Source organism: Carassius auratus, chromosome 6, assembly GCF_003368295.1.
Source record: "Carassius auratus strain Wakin chromosome 6, ASM336829v1, whole genome shotgun sequence".
NCBI classification, from domain to species: Eukaryota; Metazoa; Chordata; class Actinopteri; order Cypriniformes; family Cyprinidae; genus Carassius; species Carassius auratus.
Genome location: NC_039248.1, coordinates 11999129 through 12023676, shown reverse-complemented (window position 1 = coordinate 12023676; position 24548 = coordinate 11999129). Strand labels below are relative to the sequence as shown.

The 24548-nt window shown below is 37.8% G+C and overlaps 1 protein-coding gene and 1 long non-coding RNA gene across 8 annotated transcripts in view; one reads left to right on the top strand and one right to left on the bottom strand.

The window, feature by feature from the left end:
* Positions 1-98: 98 nt before the first annotated feature.
* On the top strand, positions 99-1213 carry LOC113096663 (uncharacterized). Of its 2 annotated transcripts, none has more exons than XR_003288557.1 (3): positions 99-261; positions 469-562; positions 653-1213. It is a non-coding gene; the product is annotated as an uncharacterized LOC113096663 (long non-coding RNA). The 2 variants fall into 2 exon arrangements; XR_003288552.1 differs by having other exon boundaries at positions 99-396.
* Positions 1214-2130: 917 nt separating this feature from the next.
* The window catches only part of unc80 (unc-80 homolog (C. elegans)), a 51928-nt gene continuing 29510 nt past the window's right edge, over positions 2131-24548 (bottom strand). For 2 of the 6 annotated variants that reach the window (XM_026261994.1, XM_026262017.1), the window contains 39 exons: positions 23304-23487; positions 23004-23216; positions 22063-22163; positions 21777-21977; positions 20533-20640; positions 20288-20426; positions 19909-20090; positions 19665-19796; positions 19349-19535; positions 18693-18824; positions 18012-18155; positions 17813-17913; positions 17635-17721; positions 16617-16800; positions 16429-16523; positions 16253-16342; positions 16029-16130; positions 15640-15820; positions 14640-14905; positions 14393-14527; positions 14152-14290; positions 13951-14047; positions 13187-13357; positions 12978-13070; positions 12252-12470; positions 11967-12167; positions 10525-10648; positions 10322-10447; positions 10100-10223; positions 9814-10020; positions 9536-9720; positions 8878-9043; positions 8023-8202; positions 6789-6936; positions 6556-6612; positions 5729-5810; positions 5548-5647; positions 3521-3714; positions 2132-2986 (listed from right to left, as the gene is read on the bottom strand). In XM_026261994.1, coding sequence (XP_026117779.1) covers positions 2651-2986; positions 3521-3714; positions 5548-5647; positions 5729-5810; positions 6556-6612; positions 6789-6936; positions 8023-8202; positions 8878-9043; positions 9536-9720; positions 9814-10020; positions 10100-10223; positions 10322-10447; positions 10525-10648; positions 11967-12167; positions 12252-12470; positions 12978-13070; positions 13187-13357; positions 13951-14047; positions 14152-14290; positions 14393-14527; positions 14640-14905; positions 15640-15820; positions 16029-16130; positions 16253-16342; positions 16429-16523; positions 16617-16800; positions 17635-17721; positions 17813-17913; positions 18012-18155; positions 18693-18824; positions 19349-19535; positions 19665-19796; positions 19909-20090; positions 20288-20426; positions 20533-20640; positions 21777-21977; positions 22063-22163; positions 23004-23216; positions 23304-23487 — 5913 coding nt within the window. In that variant the 3' untranslated portion in view covers positions 2132-2650. Of the gene's footprint in view, positions 2987-3520; positions 3715-5547; positions 5648-5728; positions 5811-6555; positions 6613-6788; positions 6937-8022; positions 8203-8877; positions 9044-9535; positions 9721-9813; positions 10021-10099; positions 10224-10321; positions 10448-10524; positions 10649-11966; positions 12168-12251; positions 12471-12977; positions 13071-13186; positions 13358-13950; positions 14048-14151; positions 14291-14392; positions 14528-14639; positions 14906-15639; positions 15821-16028; positions 16131-16252; positions 16343-16428; positions 16524-16616; positions 16801-17634; positions 17722-17812; positions 17914-18011; positions 18156-18692; positions 18825-19348; positions 19536-19664; positions 19797-19908; positions 20091-20287; positions 20427-20532; positions 20641-21776; positions 21978-22062; positions 22164-23003; positions 23217-23303; positions 23488-24548 lie in introns of all 6 variants that reach the window. The other 4 variants (XM_026262006.1, XM_026262034.1, XM_026261999.1 and 1 more) reach the window with 3 other exon arrangements.

The window sequence follows — 24548 nt, the reverse complement described above, 5'->3', positions numbered from 1 at the left end:
ATCATTACACCACCACCGACTGTAGAATTAAGAATTAAAGTCATTTTCGAATCCTGTCTACATTCCAAACATTGCATGGGAGATTTTGTGATTCACTTTACGCGGAAAACAACAAACGTGTTGTAGTTTACGACAGGGGGCGGTAGTGCGCTGTAATTCATTCTCACTCACAGGAGCAAAAGGACAGGAGGAGAAGAAAACACAATGCTAAACAAAACAAAAAATTAAAATGGGTTCGGAGGATGGAGTCTTTAAATGCAAGTAAAAGCAGTTTTACAGCAAAATGTATAGGTTTATGAGTACCCCCCTTTTTTAACCTTCCTCACTTCCCAAAACATACCTCTGCAACAGTAATGGCATGCAGATATCATACAACAATATCGTGAATTTGTCAATGTATGCAATTTATTCCATTTTTAAGTGGTGGTCAAAGGCAAATATGTTTACCAGTCGTCTCTGTGCATTTAGGGACTGATGCCAACACGGCAGATCTGATTGTATGGAGAGTCAGTAACAACAGTCTGTTTACAGGCAGGAGAAATGAAGCCATCAAAGCCTTTGAGTGAGTAAATCCAGTCTTGACTTTACTGAGTGCTGTTGTTCCTTGTCAGGTACACGTGTATATTTGATGCTGTTGATCTGTCAATCACAGGCTGTATGTAAAGGAGAAACACCTGGTGGGGAAAGTGACGCCTGCATGGGTTTGAAAGAAGTGGGAGAATCTAAAACAGAAGTATAAGGTGATGTCATGCAATTATTTAGCTTGTTTGCGCAAGTCACATGTCTGCAGAAATCTATCTATACAGTATAAATAATGCATTTCTTTGCTTAAAGATAAACAGTCAAACATAAATTATGGGACTTTTTGTCAGGATCTATTCGTTTATTCAAATATACATTTCTGTGTTATTGAACTGTGAATAAAAAATCATTTTTATGTTTTTTAGAGGCATTAAGTCAAAGATGCTAAAATGTTTGCCAAGTCATGTGCTGCAACCTACATGCAGACATACATTTATCAAATAAATAATTAGTGTTGCTACTAACGATTATTTTGATAATGGATAATAATAATGGATAATAATTCCACACTATTATGCTCAGTGTCCTACAAACAGATGTGCCAACTGAATGCTATAAAAAATACAGTGCTTAATAATTTATAAGACCACCTTTCATAATAGAGAAAACACAAATATTTTATCGATTAGTTGTAGCCCTATAAATAATGCAATTATTAAATTATTGTATAAAATATTTATGTATTTATAAAACTGTTTATATATATATATATATATATATATATATATATATATATATATATATATATATATATATATATACATGAAAATGATATAGATGTTGAATTATGCTGAAGAATCAACACCAACATAATCATGGATCTATTTTAAATATATATTTTAATGTATTTAATTATTTATAGTATTTATAATGTTTAATTACTTTTTTCCCCTTATGCTGCATATTGGCAGGTGCTGTGAATTTTTCTTTCTTCACACAATTATTTGGCATCAATAATATCTTGAAAAGTTTTTGAAACCATAAACATTAATATAAAGAGTACATTTCTAAGAACTTGGTTGACAATTTAAACTAGGTTTTAATTATTTTAATTATTTTAATTCACAACATTGACCTATAATCATTTTCTTATTTAATAATATACAAATACAAATAATTAGGGAACCATGCTCATTATAATAAACCAAAAAGCCCAAACCAACATGATGGGATTAAATAATTTATTATTGAACAAATTCAATAGATAGCAACACATTAGACATAAATGAATACAGCACACACAGAAACATACAATACCTGCTGAGCTTTTACATTCTAAATACAGTACAAGGGTGTGAGACTTACAATTAATACTCTAGTGACTATTTTAACCCAAAATGTTATGTAGAAGAATTCTGGAAAAAAAAATTGATAACAGTATAGTGTATTTTAGAGTCAGTTTAACCATTAGTTGAATTACGGTCAGGATATCAATCAGGTTAACAGCCGGGAAGATACTTAGAATATTTATATTTAAATATATATATATATATATATATATATATATATATATATATATATATATATATATATATATATATATATATATATCTATGTATTTCAATATGTAATACATATTTCAGTTTTTTTTCTTATTTTGTTCCCACTGAAAATTTGGCAGGTGCTTTGTATTTGTCTTTGCAAACAAATATTTGGCAACAATATTATACAAGCATCTTCATATTTCTGAAAATAAAGCATTTATAATATTTATTCTAAATATCTATTTTTATATAATCCTCTAAAATAATTCTTTAACAGATGACAAATATTTAGAATACATCTATATAATGAGTTTTTGTAGTTAGAATTTTCACAAAATGCTATCTTAATTGATTTAAAATTACATAATTTATCTCACTAAAGACCGAATGGTACATTAACGTTATTTACCTTCATTAGTGTGTAGAATTATGCACAGTGCTTCATAAACGTGTCTTATTAATTGCAAAGGATGTCCCATGATAGCTTAAATTGACAAAATTAAAGTTATTCAAGGAATCTGATCCCAGGATTTCTTTTTTCCACTTCCTGTTAAACTAGCACAGTACCCTGAAGCTGGACATTCTCACACGTGAGACTCGTCCAGATCCAGGTCAACAGGGGACAGGGGGAGCGGAGAGAGAGCGTGGGGGGTGAGCAGCGAGGTCAGGAGTGGGTTCTCCGTGCCACGGTCCTCTCCTACACTAGGGGAGGTGTCCGTGTTTTCCAGAAGCCCCGTGGTCTCTTCGTCCTCGGGGCTTTCTCTGATCTGGGTTGGGGCCAGTCGGGACGGTGTACTCAGGATGGGGAGGGGAGGAGGAAGAGGGGAGCAGGCTCTAGAAGTGGAGCTAGAGGCAGCAGAGGGGGTTGGAGAAAGACTGCTCCGTACACTCCCCTGATCTTTCCTGTCTTTATTCTCATACTGAGAGGAGTAAATAAAGCAAGTGTCAGATTCAGAGGTATAAATGGCTACATTCAAATTTAAAGACACTCACGCATTGCATCCAAACATACATTATATCATTATATTCTCAGAATTTCCATAATGTTCCGGTAAAGTTCTCTCAAAGTTATTTTTAATACCTTTAATAGAAAATATGTTCAAAGTTATGTGGGCTTGAACTGTTAGCACAAAAACATTATCTATACATTGTTTGTGGAATATTTATCTGAAACGTTTTAATGGTTTCAGAATTTTTCAAATGTAACATTCCCATAATGTTTGCAAAATTATAAAATAGAATGTCTCCTTAATGATACGTAAAACATTTCCAAAACAAATTGAACATTCAGAAATAACATTTCTGTTTCATTATTTAAAGGGGATGATATCAAAATGCTCTTACAACATATTTTCATTAGCTGCATATAAACCTAAGCATGCGTTTTAGAAATGACTCTGCAAGCTTTCATTCAAACAGTGTGCTCTTATGACTGACAGAGGGTAAAATCAGACCTGTGGCCACGCTGGTTTGTGCTGGGCCGTTTTGATGCTAGGTGATGAGGACTCTGAAGGAGCATGGCTCAGCTTCCCGCCCTCTGTGACCCCTGGTAAGCCGCTGCTGGGGCTTGGAGTGGCAGTGGGAGATCTGGCAGCCGGTTCCTGCTGGGTCTCAGTGAAAGTGACGGACCTCTTTTGGTCACCATGAGCTGAAGAAAAGATGATAGATTCATTAGACTCTAGAAATTCATTTGTATACACCAGTGGTTTTCAACCTGTGGGCCGCCAATTATTTTCTGTTCATTTCCAGTCCATTCTAGGGCTGTGCGATTAAAAGAAAACGTCCTAAAATCACGATTTGAGCGTGCGCATATGCCTAACTCCAGGTTCACACACTGTCTGTGATGCGCCTTTTTTCTGAGCCAATGTTGACTGATCAGAGCGTTCTCACTGCGGTAAAAGGCTAGAAATAAAAACGTGCGAAAATAATTCATGTCTAACACATGAGCATAGAGTGAATTTGTTAGTGAACAGGATGCAGTTTAAGTGAGAGGAGACACGTTTTAAGTGTGCACACTCTCTCCTCACAAAGCAGCGTGTATCTGAGCAAGCACGACCGGTTTTGTGACAGAGCAAAGGAAATCTGCTGCGAACAGAGAGATTCGCACTCATGCATTATTTTAATGTGCTTTTGCGTTATATTTATGCGCTCTCACTGCTGACCGCATATACACACTGCAAACACCTGAGGCACCGCTACAATTAATGAGCTCTATGAACAATGCATGGCAAAAAAGAAAAAAAAGTCCCTGTATTTCTATACATTTTTTTACATCTTCACTATAGTGATAATTTTGACTTATGTCTGTTCTAGAGATGTTACAACTTTTTGATAAAGCTCTGATTGGTTTTCTTTTGGAAATATGTTTCAAATTAATCCTGAATGCATTTATGACTGTAAAAGCACAATTGCAAAATTGATCAAAAAAATCGTGATAGTTTTTTTTTTTTTTTTTTTTTTGTCCATATCGCACAGCCCTAGTTTATTCAATAAATATAGTTTAAAATCTAGCTTCTGAGTACTAAGTTATTAACCCAACAATAGTGGGGTCAGTTAATTTTTTTGAAGTGGGCCGCGCAAACATATGTGTTTGGTTGTGTGGGCCGCGAGTTGAAAAAGGTTGGGAACCACTGGTATACACTATTACTATTCATGCAGTTTCCAGGGAATCAAATTCATAAGATCGTTTTTTTTAGCACTATGCACTATAAGACACTCTATCCGGTTCTTATAGTGGTCATCTGAGTGGAGGTACTTATATGAAAACCATATCAAAACCTATCAAATTTGGATAATCCTGGGCCTTTAATGTTATTTCCAAACTATATGCCATTTGCTGGGAAGTCTTTGTTGGTTTTGATAAAATAATGATAAAATATTGATGTCTGAAAATTACTATTCAGTGAATTTAAGCAATGTAAAATTAATATTTCATAGATTGCTTATAGAAAAACCAAGTTGAAAATGTATTAAAAATTATATATTATGTATTTTAGGTATTTCTTTGAATGTATTATGCACACCAAAATAGCTTAAAATAATATAATAATTAAATTAAGTTAAAAAGTCAAATTTTATTTGACTAATTATGTATTTAGAGTGGATACTGGGAATTTTTATATATGTATTCTGCTGTATAATTATTAAAATCTCACATTTTTGATATAACAATGGTTTTACAATTATAAATTATGAAATTATAAAGGTATTTATATTATTATTCAAAATAAATGTAATTTATTTGTGTATATTCCATGAATATATTTATTATTTATTATACTCGGCATTTAATCTGCTGACTAAAATGCAAAAATAAAATGTTTGTCTTTAGAGACTGTGATGAAGATTGTGTTGTGTACATTAACCAATAATGATACACATAGATTATATTATATTACATTATATTATTATATTATCCATGCTATAGACATATACACATAATCATTTTATTTTTTAATGTAATTACACAAACGACAATTACTCTTAGGCTGAATGCTCCTGCGGGTTGTTGAGAGTCTGGCTCCCTGACGTCCACGAGACTCGTCCTGTACCCTCTGTATAGACAGCAGGGGCCGCCGTAGCTACAAGACACAGTGCCTTAATTTTATGCCTTGACATAATATACTGAGTGCAAAAAATAAGACTGTGTTCTGAGCACTTACCTGCCTAAGTCCTCTTTTACGACCGAGAGGTGGCTGGATTAGCAGATTCTGCTGTCCTGGTTCACTCTGGACGCTGGCAACCCTGCAGAATAAAACCAAAGGACACACACACACAAACAGAGCTGATGAGCTCGAACTGCTCCGAAGAGCAAAACACAATCCCTGTTAAATCCTCCTGATTAATTGGAGAGTTAAAAGGAAATGTGTCCCATCCACAAATCCCCATTAGTCCACAGCCCTCCACCAATCAAACACAGGGACAGGGATGAATCAAGAAAGCATGAATCGCAGGACAGAACCTGCAATGTCATCCACAAAAAACAAAGGGGAATAGTGAAGCTGGTATAGCAGTGTGAGCAAGAGGATGTGAACATCCAATATAAAACTAAGCCATTTTTCTACAACAATTTGTCAGATTCATCTGATGTCAGGTCAGAAAAACTAAATTTCTCTAATTTCTACTTGTCTATTTTACACCTGCTAGACCATACTCCCCAGCCCCACAGATTGGCCCCCAGAGAGGAACTCCAATTTGAGCAGCAAAAAGCCTGAAACATGAGTGGACACCATGACACCATGAGGCTCACTGGAAATGACATGAGTACCACAAAGTGATAAAACGTAGACAGGCATCATTGTCCCTAGCCAAGAGAGAAAGAAAGAAAGAAATAGTGACTTGGAGTGGATGAGAAGAGAAAGAGAAAGAGAAAAGAGAGAGAGAGAGATCCTAGTGAGGAATTAAGTTGGATGTGATGAACAGGGAAGGCAGGCCCAGCCCTGGCACACAGACGGTGAGACACTTCACACACAGGGCCGTGACACTGTACCTAGACAGGTTACCCTCCTCCAGAAGCCCCTGGGATTCATCTAGCACATTGGGTTCACTGTAGAGTTGGGCAGGGAACAAGATTAGGGGAATAATAAAAGAGACATGCAACCCCCCAGCTGTAGGTCAGCCCTCTCTTAAAGGGAAAGATATGCTAAGGCTGGATAAATAAGGTTGTTATAGACAGTTTTCGGTCTGAATGAGCTTTAGTTGTGAAGAGGGGTGTCTGTTTACCTGTGACTGGGCAGCATGGTGCTCATGCCTGGCTCAGGCTGAGTGGCAGCCGACCCTGTGGCGTGACTGGAGAAACGCCGCTGGGAAATGAGCCTGGGGAGGAAAGCTTCGTGCTCACTTACCACGCTGGGGACGCTGATGGAGTCGTCTGAAAGCGACAGAGTAAACATTAATATGGATCATTCAACAACAACATTAGCAGGTGCTTAAAAGGACAATACCTCAGCAATAAAACCCATCAATTTTAATAATAAACTTACCATGCTGCTTGAAATAATTGTTAAAAATAATAATAAAAAATATATATTTCAGTCATGAACCTCTAGATAACGCAGGCTGATAGGTCCTTTACATGCACTCTTAGCAATAATATTATTTAATATATGGCACGAGCTGATTCTGCAGCCAATAAGATTGCTTGCTCAACATTTAAATTGCTTGCTAAACATCTGGTTTAGAATTTGCTGCTAGCTGTTCCTACAGTGTACTCAGTTGCTCTGAAACCCTCCAACTCCCCCAGCTCCACTTGTCTAGATCTGCTACAAAATGTTATGTATGTGCATTCATGCATTCATATATGTCACATAAGCCCCTTTAACACAGCACGTTTGACACGGATAATTGCCGGGTCGCCTTCTGTGTGAAAGCAAACATGTCCCGGGATTGATCCCGGGTCGGGGACCTAGTAACATTACCGGGTTAAGTCCCGGAACGAGCGCTGTCGGAACAAAAGCCAGAACTAATGCTGTAAAGGGTATGTCATAGTGATGACGCACGTTATTGTGCAACTTTTTTACCAGGTGTTTTGAAGGAAGATCAACGTTCATCATGAAAAAAAAAGTGCAAACTGTAATGAAGCAGAGATTAGAAGTTAGTTCCTCAGTCCTCACTTTCCGCGCTGAAGCTGAGATCGTTCGCCAGCTTAAGTTAAAGTTAATGTGCCTAGCATTTTCCACTTGTCACGTGTCTTTACGGGTTGTGTGTGAACGCACGCACATATTCCGGGTAATCACTGGCAGTGAGAATCTAGCCACCCCGGAACAACTGCCAGGACACCTTACCTGTGTATTTTCCGGTATAGCAGTGTGAAAGGGGCTATATATATTCATGAACAAATTGTTCTTTTAAGTCAGATCTTTTAAATAAACAGGTTTATGAAGAAAGTGATGAGGGCGAGTATATAATGAGAGAAATTCAATGTTTTGAGAGGAACTGAATAGGATGAATCACACACTTTCCTCCTCCTCCTCATCGGTACGACTGAGTGTGTCCTGTGAGGGCTGGCGTGAGGGTTGGCTCTCCTGCTCCCAGACAGTTCCTGTACCGGTGTTGGAGCGGGACATGGTGGCCAGACTCAACCTGTATGCAGAGGTGGACGTGCCAACAGTACTGATGGAAGTCTTTCCTTGGTATGCTGAAAAACAGGGAGAAATAAAGTCAAAGTCCCTTTCAAGGAAAGTCTGTTCAGTCGGCGGCCATATTTCAAACACTACCCAGCAGCTCATACAAGACCAAGGCCTATCTAAATAAATGGGGGAATCCTGAAATCTCAAAAACTGCTCACTGAACTCACAATTAAATTACACATTTCAAATCAGCGACACAATCTGAAATGAACTGCCCCATTAATGTTGATTAAAAAAGCTTTTCTTTTTTTTTCAGGCTAGACCAGGCAATGTGCATGCGCAGTTATATATGCATAATGCACTTATGATTGTGCATGCTCTAGCCTTAGGTTTCTATGGGAATTGTATTTCTATAGTCTTTGATAAAGTACAGTTGTAACCCTAGGTCAAAATCACAAAATCACAAAACTTGAATACCTGTTTTCTTATTGTAAATCAAATGAGCCAGATTACAGAGACATCTTTTGTTTGTAATGGCTCTTGGTGCCTTTGCCCCAGTCTTTTGAGTAGTTATGCTGACTGGATTAGTACTGGTGCTTTATCTCGATTTCTAAGCACTGCCCCCTAATTGTATATAAACTACAATGATGCCCAAGAGTCTCCTGGCCTTCACTTCTGAGATTCCAACAAAAGGTAGGTTAACTTTTTTTTCTAGGTAATATACAGATTAAGCCAGTTCTCACCGGAGCCACTATGCACAGCCTCTTTCAGGATCTTGAGCTCGTTGCTGAACTCAGCAAACAGAGAGCTCTTACAGAGGGACCGTGGGATGAAACGACGCTCTAGTTGCTCTGCAATATGGTGACGGGCAGTGATCTCCTCCTGAGACTCAGCTGGTTGGGTCAACAGCTGAAAGTAGAGACATGAAGACTTTTTCATGAATATCAATCTTGCAGAAGTATACAGAAAAAAGGACCATGGATAGAAACGATTGAGCAACTGATATATAACCAAGACTGATAAATTGGACGATATTCGGAATTGTGACGACTGATTAATGTTGTGTGATAGACCATCTGTGCACTGTGCACAGGAAACAAACGGTGTGAACTGATAGTGGTTAAAAAAACTCACTTGATTGCATCATTGTTTGCTAATTAATAATATACACTACAATATTTAATTGTGACAATTTTCCAGTTGTCAGTTTCTATTTCACGGTGACTTTAAATGATAAATGTAATGTAATTTTAGTCTAGCAGCAATACATCTGTTATTTACTAACTTAAAGTAAATGTGTGATATCATATACATATCAGGAATTGGCTATTAAAAATCCATATCGGTCAACCACTAATAGAGAGTTCAGAAAGCTAGCACATATCCTCAAAATCCGCTCACCTTGCATTGTATGAAGGGACGCAATAGAATGAAGATTGGAATTCTTGTGCGCACTATGAAGTCAATAAAATCCCAGAAAGCCAGACCACCGACTTTCCGCAGGGCCATTTCCTTGACCTGCAGACTCAGCTTGTACCACTGATTACCCAACTGTCGCTCAAAGCAGACTAAGACCACCTTCAGAGCTGGAAAGAGCAGAATAATAGAAAAAATATATATAAAATTTGCAGAAACAATTCTTATATCACACCATCCAACTGTCTCCAGGGCTCTTTTACCAAGATAAGCTGCTTGGCTGGTGGACTCAGCCAGTCCCTCTCTACGCAGGTCTTTCCCAGTGTCCCCTGGGGTGGAGCAGTGGGCAGGGGATGCATCCAGGACAAAGTTCTTACTGCGGGAAGTGCTGATAATGCGCGGGGGTAACAGGATGTTAATGACTGTCTGCAAAAGTAGAAATACCTCTGGCTGCTCCAGATGAGGGCTGTCTGTAAAGGAAAAACACAAATAAACATTGTAAATAACATCCAAATGCATTATGACTCCTGTTTGTTCTATAAGGCAGACCTTTACTCCCTGAGCCCACAGTCAATACAAATGGAATCAAGAGATTTAGCAGCATCCCCTCTCGTCTCTCCTGATTGGTGAAGGGGGAGATCACATGACTGAGTGGGAAGTCATCCTTTAAAGCCTAGAATTGGATGAAGACATTAAACATATGCTCGACAAAATATATATAATGAACTGAAATGCGTATTAGAAATATCTAAAGAAAGAAAGCGATTATACCTGGATCTGCATGGCAACCAAACGCACAACTGCTGTACTGAAGGGAAGAGGAGGAGACAGGTATGGACTCAGATGCAACAAGGGAAGTCCATCTGCCACACTAGATGGCCCCACAACCCCCATCACCTAAACACATACATCTTTATGTAAAGAAAATATGCATCACACAAAGGATCTCGACGCAAAAGCGGTTTGGGACTCACCAGGTTGACACAAACGTTGATTAGAGATCGCAGGTGAGGGAGGAAGGAAATGATTGGCTGCCGATGAAGTGTCAAACAAATCCCTTCAATCAGACTGCTAGCTGCCTCCCACTCCACCTGCCGCCTGAAAAACACCACACAGAGATATTCATCTCACACACTTATAAAAGCTGGTCATCAACAAGGTTTCATACAATGTGTTTTCTGTCACTAGTCACTGAATTACAGAGCACCCAAAGTGGAATTTTCCAGAAAAAACTAAAAATCTGTTTGTGCATTAGAAAGCTAATAGATTAGATTGTGAAAAGTTTTAAATAATTCAGAAATTTTGAAAGAAGTCACTAATGCTTATCAAGAGTGGATTTATTTGATCAAAAATACAGTAAAAACAAGTAGTATTACAACCTAAAGGAATAGTAGTGTATATGCACATGTGTAAACATACTCAAACAAAAACATTTTCTTCTGTTTGTTGGAAAATATTTGTGCTTACACAAAAGTATTGGTTTGTGTATATAAAATCTGCACACACACACACACAAATAATTTGTGAAAGCATGAGAAAACCTTTATACTAAAAACAAAAACATTTTCTGTTCGTTGGAAAATATTTGTGCTCACACATTATTAAAATTATTGGTTTCTGTATATAAAATCTGCACACACACACACACACACACACACACACACACACACACACACACACACACACACACACACACACACACACACACACACACACACACAAACACACACACATTTGTGAAAGCATGAGAAAACCTTTAAACTAAAAACACAAAAACATTTTCCCATGCACACATAAAGGTTTTTGTGCACATACGTTTTTCTGACAATATTAGCAATTTTGCATGCACAATACAATTTTAGTTTTCCACATGCAGAAGAAACTTCAATATGTTTACAAAACCACATTTGAGAAAGTTTATTATGTGCACAAAATGTCCCAATCATGCTAAATTTGTTCATGTGATTTTTATTTTTCTGGAAATGTCACCTTTTGTAACGAATCCCTGAAACTCACATAAATAATGCCTACATAAAATAGTGCTTTAACCAGAATACTTCATGTTTACGTTTAAGTATATTGCATAAGAGTATTGTAGACGATATTTCTCAAACATAAGCAAGCTCATAGTGTGTACACAAAAGCAAGATATAATATTTGTAGGCATAATTGCTTTACAACATTTAGTACACCATTTATTCAACTTTATTTTGAAATCATAATGAGAGAATGAAAAAAAAAAAAAAAGCACAACAAACAAAGCACAAAAGCGGCAGCTGGCCATCGCATCTCAAAGATGTGATACCACTGATAAGGCCAGCAGAGCTCCACCAGAGAATACAGAAACACAGATGGTGGAGGGCTAGAGATCAGCCTGAGGACATACCTGGTGCACAGAGCCTGAGGGTGAACGCACCTGAGTGTGGGCATCTTATGAATCTTGTTAAACATGCGATCCAGCCTCTTCAGAATGAGGATGAGGGCGGGACGAATTGCCTCGGCCGACCAATCGGTGATGGGTAACATTTCTGTGATGTAGCGGCGCAGTCCTCTGCTTTCCATGGTCAACGTGTCATACGGGGCCAATTTAAGTAGGGAGTGGGCGATTTCTGCCAATCTGTAAAACATGATAGAAATGTATGATATGACTTAGTTTCTCCATCATGGATGTTCAAACTAGTGTATGTAGCTTTTGTTTCACCTCATATGAGACTTGATATCCAGAAGCTCTAGAGCAGTGACTCTGGGTTCTCCTGCCACATTCTGCAGGATTTTGAGGCGTGGACCGCAGTGCTTGTAAAACTCTGTGCAGATGTTAAGCAGAGACTCACGGGGGCGACGGAACTCTTCACGGGTGATACGCTCATCCAGTTCCTCCCGCAGTATACCCTGACCCTCCTCCAGCAGGTGCAGGTTATCCCTGCAAGAGAGTCAAACCAGAGAACTTTCAAACAACTACTGCGTGTTTTGTTGATATTGTACTGTTATTTGCAAATCATTTCAACATGCAAACCATATCTGTTCAGGCAGTGCAGACATTTTCTGTTATAATACTTTGCTATAACAAAGCGAGGCGTCAGCATAGTGCCAAGTGACCTTCTTATAAATAACCATATAAATGCAGAAATGACTAGCCATGTAAAGATAAAATATCTGGAAAACATAATCTGAAAAAGAAAGTTCCATATGTGCTGCTATAGTAATTGATTCTTCCTGTATGTCAACTATATTATTTTTGTTATGATGCCCCAATAAAAAAGAAAAAAAACAGCAACAAGTCACAAAAAAAGAAACTGATTCAATACAGTATCCGCTATTTCAACTGTAAACGGTGTCTTTAAACACTTACCTAGACTGTGAATGCTGTACTGTAACTTTTTCTTGTGTACAAACACAATAGGAAAGAACACATTATATCTGCCCTGACCTGGTGTTTGGTCCTCCAGACATGGCGTGGTTGGCTGTAGTTGCTCCCTTGTGGCCTTGATCACATCGACTCATCTGAGGTGCAGTCATAGGTCTACGAATGAAAAAAAATCAAATGATGACACAATAATAAATAATAGACGACACAGGGAATATCTAGGACTCTAGGACTGTATGTAATTACAGTAAAGGCAGTGTTCTGGGACTGACCGTGTCAATGACTCCACGCTGTAGAGCAAGGCCTGCAGAGAAGTGGCCAGGGCGGCTATGGCAGCGATCTCATCCCTCGCTGCAGACGCCGACTCCAGAGTCAGTGTGTTACTCTTCATCTTCTGCAGGTAACACGGAACCAGAGCCTCAAGAACCATCAGCATCTGCAAACTGACAAGAGAAACGGAGATTTTCCATCTTGCAAATAGAATTTTCTCCAAAATACACTTGAAAGCTTTACAGAGAAAAACTGGTCATCATGCACTAAATGACTGAGGATCACACTACTTACTGTATCACACGAGTTTAAAAGTGCCTCAACAAACTCAAAATAACAAAATTCATTATTTTATTCAATAACATGTTTGATGTCCTTTGACTGGATTGAATCATTAGATAAAAACTAAAATCAGTAATTCTAAATACAATCACATATTTACATAACATAATAAAAACTAAATATTGCATTATATATATATATATATATATATATATATATATATATATATATATATATATATATATATATATATATATATATATATAAATAAAGATTTATAAAGATATATGATGTCGGAGAGATATAAATATAAATAATAACAGTAAAAAACTGGGAAAATTAAAAATGAACATGCACACTTATCTAATATTGGACAATGTATAGCCAGTATTAATAGGCATGTGATATCTGCTTATAACTTGTATATTACCAATATATATTATGAATTTCTAAAGAATTTGATTGAAATCAGCAAGGTACAAACCTGCGGTAGGACTCTGGTGCATAAGCAACCACTGTGACACAGAGCTTTATGGCTTCACTGATTGAAAACGCCAGGTCCTCATTACCATAGCAAAAATCTGAAAAAAAATCCAAAACAATAGCAAATTTCTGTTAATGTGACATGGAGCCTGAGGGTCAATCTAAGCTGTGTTTCCCCCAGGAGCTATGTGAGCTATTTTACCCAGAGAGCGGAGAGGTTTCTCAGCCTTCACCAGCTCCAGAGCATCCAGGGAATCTGCAGTCTCTCCCTCCAAAGATACCAGCAGGTCAAAAAGACACTGTGAAGACACTCCTTTCGATAAACCAGTACTAGTGCGAGTCTGTAAGAAAAATAAAAAGTCATGTCATAAATGTACTGTTTAATAGTGCTGTAATAACACTGTAATAACACCATCTATGAAGGAGAAGCGCAGTGTTCTTACAGTGAACTCCAGCAGTGGGGCCACACTAGCGAAGAGCTGCAATATGAAAGGTTTGCGGTGGAGAATATAGAACTGCCTGCAGCAGAATTCAATCCCTCGACGCAACAGTGGGTTACTCTCATAATCTGCGTATGTCTTCAGCAAACAACAGCAGCAACACAAAACAGAATTAGCGTCATAAAAACAGAGGAGAAAAAACATTGCTAGGTGATACTGAATAAAAATAACTCTTATGTTTGTGGATAACCTGGAGCATCGTAGGAAGGATCCACTGATAGCCACTGAGGGAGAAGAGGTGGTTGAAGTGTACAGCTGTGTTGATGGCAGTGGCGCTGTATTGCCTGAGGAGGGCGCTGTCCTCGGGGTGTAGGAGCAGGGCACCATTAAACACATTCAGAAATAGCATAATCTCATCACCCCAAGGGTATTCACTGGGCATGCCTAGAAACATCTCCTCCAGCAGTTTAATCCATAGGACCTTATGTAAGGTGTCCAAACCAAAGAGCTCTTTGCCTGGGAAGGGGGAAAATATATATTGATTTACCTATTGATTATATTATTGATTATATAATATAAGGGGCGACGGGTCACGATGTATATGTGCAACTGGCTGTGTAAAATCAAGCTAAAGCAGTTTGTTTGTGTGCTAGTTGAAATGTAATGATGCTTCATAATTATAATTTTATTCTGTTACTGACTTGAATCAAGCAGTAAATTCTGTAGCAACAAATGAATTCCAAACAGGTAAAAGACGTTGTTTGCTAACAGTTGTAGTTTATGGCAGTATGGCAACTGATTACAAACTTGCTGATCTTCCTCCTTTTAATGAGCAAAAAGCCTTTTCTATGACTGAATCAATTCTAATCAATTGCTGATTAATTTTTTTTTCTTTTTTTGTTAATAACCTATTTCATTTGAGTAGAAGAAATGTTGGTCACAGTTTTCGGTTCAGACTTATTTTAAGTTAAGAATCATCTTACGTGATCGTGTGTGATTTGTCTGTGTGCAGGAATCGTTTTTGTCTTTCTTTTGTCATTCTCCAATTCAACTCAGTTATGTTATACCTGATTATTAGCTTTTTATATTGTTAGAAAGGATTACCATGAGCAAGACTTGAACTGATATCTTAACAGAATATTGTAAGATGGATAAAATCATCCGAATTTGACATATACAACTTTAGGTGAACTGACACTACTTGTTAAATGGCTAGACAGTTAAATGACCAAATAGTTTTTCTCACTCACCTAGAGGCTCATTGAAGAGCGTGAACTCCGCATCAATGGCAGAGCGAGGGAATGACGGCAGTCGCAGAAGGTCTTCCTGAAGCATGGAGACGTGGGATTGTTTGTGCATAGCAGGCATACGCTGGGTAAGCGAGATGATGAACAGAACTCGACCAATCTCTTCCAACTTTCTAGAAAACACCTGCAAAAAAGTGTGGTTATTTGTGCTATATCATCTTAACTAATCTAAGAAATTTGCTCTAATTAAGTTACATAAAATATATGAATTCAACATTGGATCCTAATTTCTAAAGCTATCATCATTTTAAAAAAAAACTTTATTATGTGAGCTGAACCAGTAGTCCAGTAAAAACAATTTCTCCCTTAATGATAAAATTCACAAAACTCACCTGTTTCTGGATGAGCTCCTGGCCCTTCTCTGGAAGCATATGAACCAGGTTAAGTTGAGGGGACACTGATCTTCTGAAAGGGTAGATGTCTCGCACATAGGTCTGATATAGAGAGGCAAACCAATTTTCAGTCAACATACAAACAATCTGGTGTTTACTATCAAAAATGTATAGTATCTATCCTTTGAAATGTGAAGATCTGTTCAGAAACAACCATAACCCACCTTGGCATAGTGTATAAGGTTCCAACGCTTATCCATCAAAAAATAGTTGGCAGATCGAGCCTCTGGAATATTGAAGAATTCTAAACACTCCTGGTGTGAAAACATATAAGTAAAAATGAAAGCATGTTATATTGTTAAAATATAGCTAAATAATCATTTACAGCTTTAACAATGACCTTCAAAAGGGCTTCAAACTGGGTGTCTTCATGCACTGGTAACTGGGTGGGAATGTCACACTCATTCTGTCCATGAACCACCAGGGTTTTGGTTCCTAGGCACACAATTACAGGCACAGTTTAAGCATGACAAAGACCCTAGTTCATTTATTGTCTTTATGATTGTCTGTAATGCTTAAATATGAAACCTGGCATGGAGGCAGTAACCAGAAGCTTGACCTCACACTGTTCTTTCTTCATCGTCTGTTTAAGGTCTTTAAAAAACAGCCCCTCCACATAACCCACAATCTCCCACAGAAAGGTCAAAGTGGCTGATATGGCATCCATGCCCCACTCACAGGGAGTCCTTACAAAGTACATGATCAAGCCCACCTAGAAAAAAATGAGAAAAAATTTGAGATTGCACATGTCAAGTTTGATACGTAGATCCGCAGAATCCCTGTATCTCCATCCTTTACTTTAAAAAGAATAGTTCTTGATGAATGTGTGTTTAGAAAATGAAAATTATGTCATCATGTGCACACCCTGTCATTCCAAATCAATAAGACAAAACACAAATTAGGATATTTTAATGAAAATTTACAAAGATTCAGTAGTGTTATAAAGGCATCTTAATCTAGTGAAGAGACATGATCCTTTGTTATAATGAACATATAATGATTTATTTTTGGATTTTATTTACATTTAAACAAGGACATACACATATACAGAGAAAACATCAGATATGATAAACCACTCGACTAATTTATATTTATTTTATGATGCCTTTATGACTTTTTGTATTAATTTCATTCAGTGGAGGGACAGATATCCCTCAGGTTTCATAAAAATATAATTTTGTTTTGAAGACTAACCTAAGCCTTAAGGGTTTGGAATGATATGAGAGTTAGTAAAAGACAGCACAATTTTCATTCTTTGGAATTTTGGATATTTTATAACAAATTGCCTTGCAAAAAAATAAATAAATAAAAAAAATTACAAAAATTTGCATTACATTAAATTACATTACAAAAAAAAGCTGTATTAATCTCATATAAGTTATTCATGGCACTATAAATGTTCATGGAATCCAAAATATTTATTATATGTTATTTAATAAAAAAACAAAACATTTTTGGTTCTTTTTGGTTGCTTTATTATGTTTAAGAGTGCTCACTATGAGTGCAGTCATCACATTAGTGTTGAAAAAGCATGCTAAGGTCTCACCAGATAGTTGAAAAGAATGTGCGAGGTCTGTGCAGGCAAGTCCCCAATGTTAAGAAGCAGTTTCCTCAGCATGTACATCAGTTCATCCTGTGAACAACAACCATCACATGTGTTTCATCATATAACAGCACGTTCATCTTTTCTTCTCTAAAAAGCATGACTTATTTATTGACTTTACCTGTCTATTACTGACTGTGAGTTTCTCCAGGAAATGTCTAAGAACCAAGGCTGGATCTTCAATCAGGCAGTTCCACAGAACCTGCTGAGCAACAGCACATACTGTGGGAACACAAAACAAAGAAATAAATCATTCTGAGGGTCTAAAAGAGCAGGGGGTAAAAATGTTTGTGTTTTTTTTATTCTTCTTCGCCACTCACCTGCAACTCCATCCTCCCGAACTTCTCCATCTTCCATCAGGTGCACAATGGGCAACACAGCAGCACAGATGCATGGTGGGAAAACAGACTGGGGTGGCTGCAGCATGTGATGTGTTGGTGTGAGTTCTGTTGTGTTTTCATCATCTTGTAAGGTAAAACAAACCACATTTATAAAAAAAATTCAATGACGCCCTATGAATATAAGATTTTATGATTCTTTAACCTATACCTAAACATGCTCATGGTGAACAGGTCAGTAAATACATTTACATTTAATCATTTAGCAGACGCTTTTATCCAAAGCGACTTATAAATGAGAACAAAAGAAGCAATCAGACCAACAAGAGAACAACAACAGTATACAAGTGCCATGACAAGTCTCAGTTAGTCTAGTACAGAACACGTAGCCAGGTTATTATTTTTTCTTTTCTTTTTTAAGAATATGATAGACAAGAAAAGAAAAGGTAAGTACTAGTATTAGTTGGTTAAGTGCTGGCGAAAAAGATGAGTCTTTAGATGTTTTTTGAAAATGAGTAAAGACTCATCTGTTCGAATTGAGATTGCGAGGACATTCGACCAGCTGGGCACAGTCCAGGAAAGGTCCATGAGAGTGATTTCGAACCTCTCTGGGATGGCACCACAAGCAGTGTGTGAAAATGCATAATTGTGACTGTTTCTTACCTTCAGCACTGACCACTGACCGCACTGACCACACAGAGCCCCTGCGGAAGGAGTAGTTTCTGTGGGAGTTACTGGAGGCACAAGAGGGGCTGACGGACAGACGACGTGATGTCAAGTTCATCACATCTTCTACTGACAGAGAAGAGGACACCAGATATTATATTTGTTCATGAACAGCTCAGCACTATGAACAAGTTCTGAAAACCCATGAGGTGCAAAACTGTGCAGGACTGATCATTACGCTTAAAGTGAAATCAGTGTTTCAAAATCAAATCCGGACAACCTTCACTTAATGAGATCACTTAAATATATATGTATATATGAGTGTTTATATTTTTTTAATTAATGACCACTTCTCACTTTCTTTCTGACACAAGCCATTTAAGACTTACAGGGAAGTGTCATACACCCAAAAAAGAAAATACTTAATAGTAAATGTGAGTGGTTACGTATAAATGTATGAATTTCCTGCCTTTATCAAGCTAAGTAGATAACAAGATTTTTTGCCAGTTTAGTTACAATCAATGCTCTTTTGGACCAAGTTTAGAGCTACAGGAAGTAACTTACGTAACTGTTTTCATAATAAAATGAATCTGAAAAGATTAAGGAAATGACTATGATATAACCCTAACTGGTACAGCACAGAAATGACACACCTTCCTCTTCCTGCTCAGGTGGTGGACTACATGTGGGCTCATAGCAGGCCTCCTGAGCGATAGGGATGGCCGTGATGATGCTGGCCTCACGACCGAGCCTCCTCTTCTCTTCCTCCTGCTGCATGTTCTTCAGGATGTGTTCCGCCCGTTGGTGAGAGCGAGATACTGCTCGTGCTGAGAATGATTTCTGAGAGGCATAGGGAGCAGAAAAGGAAATGAATGGTGGGAAACAGGAAAATATCTTATGGAAAATTTGTGCATGATCATTTTGCCTAATGGCAGCAAAGTTTCGATGCAGTTGGCCACAAAAACCTACAAACTGATCTTCACTGATTGCATCTGGAACAGTGCCTGCATTAACAGGAACCCATGGAGGGTCAAATATAGGCACACAGGGCATTCCCAGGATAGGAGAGGGCAGTGTGAAGTTAATGCTGGGTGGAGGAATCTATGAAACAACAGCAGTATTGATATTATTTTGTTATAATGATTGAAAACAAATTAATATCAGAGTGAAATATGCATACTGCAGGTACATCGTAAAAATCGAATGGATCTACCTTAAATATCTGCTGAGCCCCCTCTTCCATCCGAGGCCACACTTGGTACCGGAATCTCCAGACAGTGTAGAATTTCAAAATGGAGTTAATTCTCTGACATGCTTCCTGATGCTGAAACTCAGCCATCATCATTTCGGTCACTCCATCCGGCACCTTCACCGCGCACAGCAGGAACAGGGCAGCTATGTGTTCGCATGATTATGGACATAGAGAATCATTTAAGAAATGGATGAATGTATACAGACTGCACAAGTTTTGCATTGTGTTAAACATGTAAAAAATCCATGTGCTTTAAAATGAAGCACAGCTGACAAAAACTGCATTAACTAGCTAATGACTAGATTTCTAAGCAAGGGAGGAATATATTAGCTGGACAGACCTGCAGCTGCAGCCATATGTTCATCCACACTCAGCAGGAGCTCCCATGCTGCAGGCAAAATGTCTCCATACATGTCCTCAGTCAGGATAGGGGCTGCTTTTATAAGCAAGGACAAAGGGGCTGGAGACAGACTCATTACCTAAAGGAATAGAACATATTACACCTACCACAACTAACACGCGGTCTTTATGGATTTTTAACAACAGCAATAGCTTTTATACAAGTAATGGACAGTAAGGAGAGACCTGGTTGCGGATGTACTTTAGCATGCCAGTGTCTTTTTTCCCCTCAGCACTGCTGTCAGTGGGGCGTCTCTTCATGGATGGGGTCCGGAGGCAGGATTTGTCTGAACACTGAAGCAAAAAACAATTATATACTGTATTTGGGCAGGCTGAGCTAGGAAGGTCTCATTTAGGTTGCACCTGAATGCCTTTAGTCAACCCATATGGTACAGTGTATTTTTACTGTGGCTTAAAAGATGCAAATGAAAGTGGCATTTTGATTCCATTTTAAAACTAAAACAGCCAGTAAATGAATGCTTTATGAGTTATACATTCATTCAATGTATTAAAAGGCCTGCTTCATTCAAGAACAAAGCATGTGAAAGTGTCACCGAATCATTCGCTCAACTTATTTGTTTAAAACACAGGTTCATTTAGCAGCTAAACACCACTGTATGTTGACTGGATATTGGAGACTACAATGGTTTTGTTGAGGCTTCGTGTCTAAGACGTTTGCTAATTGTGCTAATATTCAGGAAAATAGTACTTCTCCTGGTGTGATATTGTTTAAAGGGGGGGTGAAATGCTCGTTTTCACTCAATATCCTGTTAATCTTGAGTACCTATAGAGTAGTACTGCATCCTTCATAACTCCAAAAAGTCTTTAGTTTTATTATATTCATAAGAGAAAGATAGTCTGTTTTTGGAACAGAAATACTCCTTCAAACGTACAACTTAATTTTTGAAACTTTGTCCATGTTTAGCATGGGAATCCAACTCTTTAACAGTGTAAAAAACTCAGTATGCATGAAATAGCATTTCACCCCCCCTTTAACTATACTGTATGTTATAAATATAAAAATACCAACACATGTTCGGCCATTTTTTACACCCAGATATTGAATTTCCTTCAGAAACAAGCATGTTGGTCCATGCCAATTGCCTTGTGGGCTGCGCACTGCCATACAGCATCTTTGTGCTATGGGCGTCCCAAGTTCGAATTCCAACTTAAGGATCTTTCCCAGTCCCACCCCCCTCTCCCTCTCCTGTCAGCTCTAAACTGCCCTATCATAATATAGGCAAAAAAAGAAAACAGCATGTTGCGCACTTGTGCACGTTTAGAAATTTTAGAGCGATTATGTATGAAACTTGGACAAATAACTAACAATGCTGTGTTGTGTCTGCACATAATTAAATAAACAAACCAAATTATCCTATTTTAGGCAATCTTGAACACTGCTACAGAAACACTGACTATTATTTAACCACCTCTTTGCTCTTCTTGGCGCGGCCACTGATATTGCCGGTAGTGCTGTTCTCTTTCAGACTGTCTACTGTCTCTCCGTATAGAAGTTTGATGGCACGGACGAGCCGAGCACATGAGCGGCTGTGGTGCTGATAGCAGCGAGGGTGGCAGAAATCCACATGAGTGCAGATGAAACTCTGCTGGTTGCACAGCAGAATCATGATCTGAAAATTGAGAAAGATGATTATATCAGACAAATATCACACACATTTATTTCAAACAGAGAAAAGTCAGAATGCTGGTACGTACATGTAGCCAGGACATGTTGCGATGGTAGTTGTCTTCCACACCCCCTGTGCTGCCAGGACCCTCAGGTTCAATGCTTGGCTCGCTAGCACTCCAAGGGCTCCCTAAACATATAACACATAAACACACCGTAATCAATGAAAATAAGTTATTATTTATGTTGTCAATTTCTGGTTTACTGCGTAACTTTTAGTTATGTGCAGAAAAGCCATTATCTGCATAAACATATTTGTTTGACATATCTATTTGTGGCAATGACAAAAAGTATGTTTTAGATTTGGAAGTGGGCAGTATATGTTTTAGATGCATTGGTTTGACGTCATAGTTTTCATATAGCAAATAAGCCTTGTGTCATCCAAAAAAATAATGTAAATCAGGCTAAAAGGGTACATAGAAAAAGTTTCAGTTTGAATCAGAAATATAATTATATATAGAAATAAATCCTTTTTATTTATTTATTTATTTTAGATATTTGACCCCTCCTTTACCTTATACAATGCATACAATTTTTTGTTCATATATCTCTCACTCTGAAGATTTAAAGCAGCAGTAAAAACCTTTCAAATAGCTAAGTGTTCAATGTTAAATTGATGAGACACATTCAATGAAAGAACTGTAAAATATCCATCCAGACTGAAGTTAAAAACATACCTTAATATCGTCTGAACCCTTAGCTTCACAATGTAACCATTAAGTTATAATATGTACATTTAGATATGTTTAGTAAAAGCATTACATTAACCTTGTGTTTGCTGAGTCAGCCAAACAATGTTTCTCTCTTTCTATAATTCAGCAAGGTTAATTATACATTTGCCTGTACATATGCATGATTTGGAACTTTTGGCCAGCTCCCTACTTTTGACACCTAAAAATTTTACATTAAAGTCCACACATGAAGTCTAGCCAAAATAAATTCATACAGGGCTGGTGGAGGACTGTCTGACCTATATCAGTGACAGTATCTCTACTCTGGGAGAGCAGTCGTTCTGATTCTGCATCGTTCTCAGATTCAGAGTCCTGTCTGGACATCTTAGTGCTTTTCAGACTGCCTGCTCGGCGGATAGAAGATAAAGAGCCTCCTTTCTTTATTCGGAAACTCCTTGCTCCTTTAATTTGTAGCAACCGAGAGCCACCAATACGGATCTTTCTAATTGGAGCTGGGGAAAGACGAGAAAAAAAGAAAATGGTTAATCAGACTGTAGCCTTGATCAAACATGTAGACAATTATTCCTCTTTCTTTTTACCCAGTGGCTCTTGTGATGACTTCTTTTCCTCACAGCCAGTGTCAGACTTGAGGGTGTGGCTGCTGCTGTTCAGAGAATCGTCTTGTCCATCTTCATCATCCAGGATTCCTGCAAAGCTGATCTTCCTCTCATAGCGGTGTCGGCCTAGCTCAGGGTCCAGACGCAAACGACAGCTCTCTAAATCCTATTGAAGTCAAAAGACAAGCCTGTTATATGTCTTTTACTATGCGATTTAACATACGCTTACCCTTCAATCAGAAGTCAAACAGGCTGAATATACGGCAAGGCTCCAACTAAGGTATTCATTTGCTATTCTTTATTCAATTCAGTAAATTTATTTTCCTGTCATTCCATTTCAACATCCTGTATTGTGGCCAACTGAATACAAATTCCAAAGTATGAACTGAAAGAGGGACATTTATATTTAGTCATTTACCAGATGCTTTTATACAAAGCGACTTACAAAGTTGAATCAGTCAGACCAAAAAGAGAGCAACAATGTACAAGTGCTGTGACAAATCTCAGTTAGTCTAGCACAGTGGACATAGCAAGGTGTTTTTTTTTTGTTTTGTTTTTTAAAGCTGCAGCCCTTAAGTTTTGCCTCTTTGTCGCCATCTATTTTTGAAAACCTGGTATTGCAATTCCTTGTGGAATTACATTCCATGCGTGGGTTGTGATCCAGCGCCCATGAATCTGTTTTGAGGTGAATGTATAGCTGTTAGTCACCGCACTGGTGTGGATATTCACTGTACTTAGTAATCACAGATTGTAGCCTACGTCTTGGAATATATCAGCCACATAAGAATTTTCACCATATATTGTCATCTGAACAAGTAAGTAACAAGTCTGTCACGCTTTGTTCTGACCAACTGAGGAAAAAAGCATTACAATAAATTGCGCTACCAATCGTGATTTATCGATATAACGATCGATTAGCTCATATCACATCAAACCCTGCAAAATATTATTATTGTTATACTTTACTCTCAAATTATTAACGTTAACAACATTAGCATTGCGTGACTATGAGTATAGTGTGTACTAGCATGCAGATTTCAATTTCTGCACAGTCTAATCTCTAATTGTCACATCATTTGAATTTCATAATAAGAAATTCTTTTAACCCAAAAGGCAAACAATGCTCCAATCAAAGTGGTTGTCTTTTAAATACACATCTTGTTTAAACCCAGACTGTCTGTAATCAGAAGCACATTTAAAACTGGAATATAATTTAATTTAATTCAC